This window comes from Myotis lucifugus, unplaced genomic scaffold (assembly GCF_000147115.1).
Source record: "Myotis lucifugus unplaced genomic scaffold, Myoluc2.0 scaffold_4, whole genome shotgun sequence".
NCBI lineage: Eukaryota > Metazoa > Chordata > Mammalia > Chiroptera > Vespertilionidae > Myotis > Myotis lucifugus.
This window is the reverse complement of record NW_005871052.1, coordinates 11,882,096-11,889,858: the sequence shown is the minus strand read 5'-3', so window position 1 is coordinate 11,889,858 and position 7,763 is coordinate 11,882,096. Positions and strand designations below refer to the sequence as shown.

The 7,763-nt window shown below is 45.1% G+C and overlaps 1 protein-coding gene across 2 annotated transcripts; it reads right to left on the bottom strand.

Moving 5' to 3' along the window:
- Positions 1-1,385: 1,385 nt before the first annotated feature.
- On the bottom strand, positions 1,386-6,322 carry RPS4X (ribosomal protein S4, X-linked). Of its 2 annotated transcripts, XM_023764217.1 has the most exons (8): positions 6,249-6,322; positions 5,470-5,547; positions 4,851-5,031; positions 4,582-4,679; positions 3,258-3,429; positions 2,365-2,522; positions 1,802-1,915; positions 1,386-1,617 (listed from the first exon to the last, which is right to left on the bottom strand). In XM_023764217.1, the coding sequence occupies exons 1-7, from the start codon at positions 6,249-6,251 to the stop codon at positions 1,814-1,816; spliced, it is 792 nt and encodes a 263-aa protein (XP_023619985.1). In that variant the 5' UTR covers positions 6,252-6,322; the 3' UTR covers positions 1,386-1,617; positions 1,802-1,813. The 2 variants fall into 2 exon arrangements, with proteins under 2 accessions (XP_023619985.1, XP_006082927.1); XM_006082865.3 differs by lacking the exon at positions 1,386-1,617 and having other exon boundaries at positions 1,751-1,915.
- Between the last annotated feature and the right edge of the window lie 1,441 nt (positions 6,323-7,763).

The window sequence follows — 7,763 nt, the reverse complement described above, 5'->3', positions numbered from 1 at the left end:
ATTTTGGGACGTCTGCCTCCTTGCTGAGATGATCCGTAAAGGCTGTTAAGACTTCATGAATCAAATTGGAAGCCTTGAAAAGCCCTACAAAGAGCTATTTTATTTGGAAACTTGTAGCTCATTCCGATGATACAGGCCACTTTGGCTGAGTCTGTTGACATGATCTGGTGTTACGATGTCAACTTTTCCCACAGTGGGGTTAGTTGCTAATAAAAAATTTGTGCAGCTTAACAAAATTAAAACAAATTTAAAATGTCTTAAAAAAAATTCTGTTGATGTGAGGAAACTGCAGCTGAACACACTAGTTCCCATTATGTAAGATGGCCGGCCTATCAGTATTCAGGAAAAAACCGCACTTGTGGAACCAAGTTGGAAGCCTCATTCCCATTTGCTTTGGTTCCTTAGCCGAGACTTAGAACCTAGAAAGTGCAGCCAAGGTGGGTGCAGCAAGAGAACCCACCAGCATTCAGGGACCCTAGTACTTGGACTTTTCAGCCTCACTTGCCCATTCCTCAAGGAGGCACCAATTTGCTTCTAACCGTGAACCTCACAATGGCCTGTACAGGTAAGATTCCATTCTCTGCTCCTGCTTAGGCAGAGGTCCTGAGGCCCCTGCCAGTAGTGATTTGGAGTTTGCAATTTGTCAAACAGGGGAGTCTTGTGTGGCCAAATCTGGGCTTCAGACTCCTGAACATGCCTCCTTTAGATGACTGATTTGGATGATGTTCAGTTATTCCAGACCAGCATTCTGCCACTCTTAACTCAGGCAGGGGCCAAGCCAGTTCCTCAGCAGGCCTCTTCTCTGAACCACAGGCCTGGGAACCAGGGATGACCATTAGACACCCCCAGTTAAATATAGTGATTTGGCACAGACACATCATGCATGCCTCAGATGGAGAAATATGTCCAAGTGTTTCAACCCCAAACCTGTCATGGTGGGATGATTTAGGACAGCGTTTCTCAACCCCTTTGGTGGTCGAACGACCCTTTCACAGGGGTCCCCTAAGACCATCCTGCGTATCAGATAGTTACGTTACGATTCATAACAGTAGCAACATTACAGTTATGAAGTAGCGGGTCACAGCATGAGGAACTGTATTTAAAGGGCCAGAAGGTTGAGAACCACTGATTTAGGAAGCCTGCGTAGATTGTAGCAAATAATGACATTAAATGAATGTGAAGGTTGGGAAGCCTGGCTATGGTGCTTTTGGTTTTTGCAAAACACGCTTTATAGTGTAATGGGAATAATTGCTGGTTGAGAAGGCTAACAGCAAAAGGCACAATAATTTTTGGAGAAGACCCAGGGCTTGAGATGAACAGGTATAGGACCTGGCACCTTACAGCAGGGGCACTTTTGGGGTTTGGCAGTCAAGTCCCACCTGACATTACAAGGTCAAGGAAGCAGGAATATGTTTATTTTCCACACACTTTCTGTTTTGCAGAGACCTGAGGTTGGAGTGGAGGACAGCAGTGGCAGGAAGACCAGAGATAAAGGAAGGCACTGATTTTCTTTTAAAGTCAAGACTTAACAGGGTAGACAAGGTCTTGGCCAAGTCAAGGGCTGCTGTTCCTTCTTTGTCAGGTGTGTTCTCCTTCCCATCACTACCCAAGCCCAGCCTGTAACAGACACAGGAAGGTAAATAGAATGTCTGAAAAATTCCATCTGCTTTACATGTTATAAAGTAGAATAGCAGGAAACTATATTAAAAAAATAAAAAACCCAACCCTCTCATACCAAAAAGGCAATTAATCATGCTGTATTATCTTTAATTAAGTACAAAGACTTTTCCAATCATGTCACCTAGAGCTCATTTCAGCCACTGCTCTGTTTGGCCGCCAGTCTCTTGTCTCTCTCTTCAGCAATGGTGAGGCGGATACCCTTTCCACGGGGTAAGGAAATCCATGGTTTGTTGCCCTGAAGGAGAAAACAAGAATCAAAACCTGCTTTACACCAACTCCATTAGCAGTTCGGCACATTTATCATGTCATTTAAAGGAGAAGCCTGCTTGCGAAAGCACTTAGCAACAGCCGAGAAATCTTCAGACACTTGGATGCTGGTTTTTCAGAAACACTCACTACTTGGAGCCATTCCCCTAAACCTACTGCCCATATACGTAAATGCAAAAACTACAAGGCTGATGATCACCATTGGCACTTTTTACCAACCAAGGTGATCAGCCCTCCTGCTGCTTCTGCAACACTAAAAAAGCACAGGTCTGCCCAGCCCCACTCTATGTGAGCCCTATCCCAGAAGAAGCTTCACACTAGGTTCTGCACAGCCAGTCCGTCAGGAGCTGCAATCCCAGCAGTACCTGCATTTACAGGTTTTCCTTAGACTGGAGAGAAGGGAAACCCAAGACTTACTTTGCCAATTACAAAAATGTTGGAGAGCCGGGTGGCAAAACTGTTGCCATTGGCATCTTTCACATGAACTACGTCAAAAGAACCAGGATGCCTCTCCCTGTTGGTGATTATGCCAATTCTTCCCAGGTTAGCACCGCCGGTCACCATGCACAAGTTACCTAGGCAAGAAGGAATAATCTGCTATTACAACCGAGTGTATTACATGACAGAGACAGGTGTAAGTTCATTAATCCCTTCTCTCATTCAAATTTACTCCTGTGCATCTGTTACCCAAGCCAGGCCTGTTAAGATTTCTCCCACCCCTCCTACACACCTAACAAATGTGAACTATACTGCACCCACCTTGCCAGGTCCAAACTATGTCTTGCCCAGACTATGCTGTTCTTCCAAGGCACAATGACAGCATCAACAAGAGCTCTTATTACAAAGAGGCTGGCTTGCTTTTTCACCAGACTTACCTGCCCAGCCCTCAAGCTGTTTCCACGGATAGGGGAATTTGAGACATCTAGAACAGGCCTGAGAATGTGCTATGCCAGACTTCACCTCAGTCATCCAGAATATTCTGAGCATTTGGGCCTTAGAGTAGCTACACTCTCCAGTTTCCCTTACTACAACAAAGGACATCTAGCTTCTGTTGCTAACTAGGTGCATGGGAATCACCTGGAAGATTCAAACGAAAACTCTGTACCCAGGACCTGACTGATGAAATGTAATTAATAAACAAATTTAAAAAAAGGGGTGGGGGGAGAGAAAAGCAAAGAACAGCTCCTGCAGGGAAGATGGCACAGAAGGGATAAATGGTGATGGAAAAAATAAAACAAAACAAAAAACCTAAACAGCTCTTATAGCTGGGCTTTCAAGAGAATGCCCAGGTAGTGTAGAGGCTTGCTTACCAGTGTCAAACTTGATGAAATCAGTAATTTTGCCTGTCTCCAAATCAATCTGAATGGTGTCGTTCACCTTGATGAGGGGATCAGGGTAGCGGATGGTGCGAGCATCATGGGTTACCAGATGAGGGATTCCTTTTGTGCCCACAAAGATCTTCCTCACTTTGCACAACTTGTACTAGAAACACACAAAGATTAGCTTCATTTAGTCTAGTGCACATGCACTATGCTCCACAGTAGACAAAAAGGTTCTTTCAAAGCCACAAGTTGCCAGGTTAAAAATGCAATTAGCAGCCAAAGGCAGCAGCCCTACATAGGAAGTGCTGGTTTCCTGAACTACAGCAGAATGTGTCCTTGACTTTTCTTGCCACCCTCCACAAATGTATCTTGTACATTGCCCCTCTCTCTAGGCTAATGTCACCATGGGATTTTCCTTGTAGCAGCACATCACCCCATGTTAAAATCCAAGGCACGAAGGCACCATAAATCCTAATTCCTCCATGGAGTGGGCTGATCACCCTCCTTTCCCCAGGCTGTTTAAGCCTCATGGAGCCCCTGAATTCTTCCCTCGCCATTCCTAAAAAGTGCCTCTTAGTGGCTCCCTGTGCATCACAACTGAGTGTCTCAAGAACTGCAATTGCATTAGAAGTTAATCCAATCAACAAATACCTCACAAAATGTTTCAGCTTTGGATTTATCATTCCCTGACATTTTAAACTAAATCAAATCACCCCGATGTCATGAACATACCCTCCAGCCTGCCAATAACAAGGCAGCTAAGGAAGTTAGGAGTTGAATCACACACATCAATCTTCATTTACAGCCAATAATTCAAGAAACCATAAACCTTTGTGTAAACCATCACAACAAATTTCATAAAACAACCAATGTCTATAATCTTTTTTCAAGCTATCTCAAAATAGTGCCCAAGGATTTTCAGTCTCCTCCATTAACACCTTTCCCCTCCAGAGTAATGGAGATATGACAAAGGGCCAACTGGATTGGACTAGATATTGGTTTTCTAGTCCTTTATCCTTAGAGGACCCTTATTTTATATCTGTCATAAAAAAAAGAAAATCTGTTGAGAATGTTAACTTAAAATGGGGGTCAGTTATTAGACATCCAGCAGCAGACTGCTATACAGCTATTAGAAATGCTTTTAATAACACAACAGGAAATTGCACATATGATAGAATTTAACCAAATTGTTAACTGGACATTTCCAGATACAAGATTTTAAGTAATCTTAATTTACCCATCTCACCCCAATAGACCAGCCCATGTACCTAAGTAATTTTACTGAATGAAAACCCAGTCTGCTTGCACTCACCTTGGCCTCCTCAGGAGTAATACGATGAACTGCAAAGCGGCCCTTAGTGTCATAGATCAGGCGGAAGTTCTCTCCAGTCTTGTCAATGCTGATGACATCTGATATCAAACAGTAACTAAGGTTACTATAGTGACCCCACTATCCCATGTTGCATTAACTATACCACAGTAAGAAAAAATAAAATGCTTCCCATTTAAAACAACGTGGATTCCTAAGGCTAATGATGAGAGCTACTTAATGTTTTAAGGAGCCAAGTACTAACCACTTACCCATAAAACCAGCAGGGTAGGTTATATCGGTTCGGACCTTGCCATCAATCTTAATAAACCGCTGCATGCAGATCTTCTTTACTTCATCTCCTGTTAGAGCATACTTAAGTCTGTTCCTTAAGAAAATGATGAGAGGGAGACATTCTCTCAGCTTGTGGGGACCGGTAGATGGCCGAGGAGCCTGTGAAATGATTTTAAAAAACACCCTCTCAAGCAAGCTATTGTTGGGATTCACACAAATTCACCTTCCAAATCCCGAGATCCATTACCTAGACACCAGACTGTCCATCAACCCCCCTCCAATTTAGGTCAACAAGAGGTATTTAAAGCCTACACTATTCCATACCTTAAAATTTTACAATATTTTCCCCCCCTTCAAAGGACCAGGCCTGTTAAGTACACATGGGTCCTGAGTCCATGTAAGTGTACGATGTGGTATGTGGAATAAATGAGGTACAGAAATCTTATGGGAGGCACTGCAAGAAACATTATGAATACAGCAATCAAGGATGTCTGATATAAAGGAACGTAATGGTATAAAATATGTCCCTTAAATTATGTCAATTATATCTCAGTAAAACTGTCCCTTGAAATACAATTACAATATAATGATACTTACAAACACACCAGTCAGTTTATCCAGCATCCAATGCTTTGGAGCTGCTACACGCTTCAGATGCTTCTTGGGACCACGAGCCTGAGGAAGAGTTTTGTAAGTATTTTCATGTTACTGCTTAAAAGTGTGTCTGCTTCTCGAAGCTTTTACTTTTTCTAGGACACTATACTGGTGAAAACGGACAGGGGTTGAACTTCTTGGCACACAGCCAGCCGGCAACAGAAATGTGGACCAGGACCCAATCTGTGCTTCTACTTGTTGATCAAATAGAAAAGTTTTCCCAACACGAGCGTCTGGTGGCGATGAACCTGACCTCAGCACAACCACGTGCCAATAGCTGCTCCCCTTCACTCCAAAGCCAAAAGCCAACACTGGCTTTCACTTTAAAATGCGGAAGCCTATTGAATGCTGTGTACAGATGCTTACTGGCCTCAGTTCGCAAAGTAAGGCCGTGCCAAAAAGACAATGACGAAGAAAATCCTTTTCTGCCAGTTGCAGCTGCTGCCCACCAGCCCTGGCCCTCCAGGTCCCGGCCTGATTAGAAAGCCGCTCCTCCCAGCGGGGGAAGTATGCATGGCCCGCCAGAGACCAAGGCCTTCCCGCCAGAGCCACCTATCACCTCCTCCCTCGCTCTCCAGCCCGCCTGGGCCAACCCTGCAGGCCAAACCCCGTTTGCCTTCGTCCGGCCACTCCCTGAGGGGGCCCCGAAACTCCGGACAGTCCTGGCCCTGGGAGGATGGAGGCTGATGGTATCCCAAGAGCTCGCAAAAAAGTTGTCTTACCATGGCTGCGCTAGGCAAAGAAAGAGGACCGCCTCTTTCCGGTGCACCAAGAAAAAAGGGTCGGAGGCTGCGCGCGCCGACCTTGGATGCTCCGCCCACCCTGGATGCTCCGCCCACCCCACTCTTTCAAGGGGAGCAGGGACTATCTTGCCACCTGCTGGTGGGAGGTCATAGATCCGGAGCTTGGGAAGGGCCGCTGAAAAAGGGCAGTTTCCAAAAGGCAATCTCCTCCCTCCCTTTCCCTCCCTTCCTCCTCCTCTGAGGCACCTGATTCTGTGTTAGGTGCTAGACATGCCAAGATGAGCTAGACCAGTGGTTCTCAACCTTCTGACCCTTTAAATACAATTCCTCATGTTGTGACCCAACCATAAAATTATTTTCGTTGCTACTTCATAACTGTAATGTTGCTACTGTTATGAATCGTAATGTAAATATCTGATATGCAGGATGGTCTTAGGCGACCCCTATGAAAGGGTCATTCGACCGCCAAAGGGGTCTCGACCCACAGGTTGAGAACCGCTGAGCTAGCAAACTTCCTGCCTTCTAGTAGACTGCAAAGCGAGGCTACTTTAAGGTCCACATACACATGATTGTACAAGCAATAGAATGCATTTTAATTAATATTTAATATTATTTCTTTTTTAAATAATATTTTTATTGATTTCAGAGAGGAAGGGAGAGGGAGAGAGAGATGGAAGCATCAATGATGAGAGAGAATCATTGATCAGCTGCCTTTTTCACGCCCCACACTGGGGATCGAGTCCGCAACCTGGGCATGTGCCCTGACAGGGAATCGAACCATGACCTAGGTCATGATTGATCCTCAATCAGTGAGCCACGCCAGCAGGGCTAATATTATTTCTTAAACATATTTGGTCTACCTCTTCTTCCCAGTTCTCTAGACCAGCCGGTCTGCCCATACTATAAGTTGGGAAGAACCAACATTTTATTTAATCTCTCTTGCTTCTCTGCAGATTGCCGAGAGGGTGAAAGGGTAGGAACTCTCCTTGAACCTTGGTGTCCTGCCCCTGCTTCCTATACAACACACTTGGCACTTATAAAATCTCAGGGAAGAGAGGGGACATTAGAGACCATCCGGTTATTTAACTAAAACTCAGTCTATCATGTGATTTCCCTACTTTGAAACTCCCTTGGCCCTCCTTCCTGGACTCCTCAGGTCCCTCCCTCTGCCAGTCATCTGCTGCTTCCTGTGCCTGGACATTCATTGCTCCCTTCACCCATTCCAAACCTCAAAGCTTAAGCCATTCCAAACAATTACTGCTCTGAAAAAGCTTTCTAGCTTCCTGCCTGTGGACCTGATGATTCCCTCGCCCTGGGAAAGGCTGTGGACAACTCAACCCCCCTTCCTGGACCCCTAATCTCTTCAGCCTTGGAGATAAACACAGTTCTAGTCCCTCTGGCTCTGTGAGGCCCCAGGCCCCTAGGCAGGGTCAATCCTACATTCTTCTGCCCCAGAACCCTCGGTTCAAATTCCATGACAGCACTTGGCGTATT

Excerpts from the sequence above, each read along its gene's own strand:
- RPS4X (XM_023764217.1), bottom strand. Across the intron at positions 5,032-5,469 it reads ATAAACTGACTGGTGTGTTT|GCTCCTCGGCCATCTACCGG; the intron begins GTAAGTATCATT and ends ATCATTTCACAG. Across the intron at positions 4,680-4,850 it reads CTACCCTGCTGGTTTTATGG|ATGTCATCAGCATTGACAAG; the intron begins GTAAGTGGTTAG and ends GTTTGATATCAG.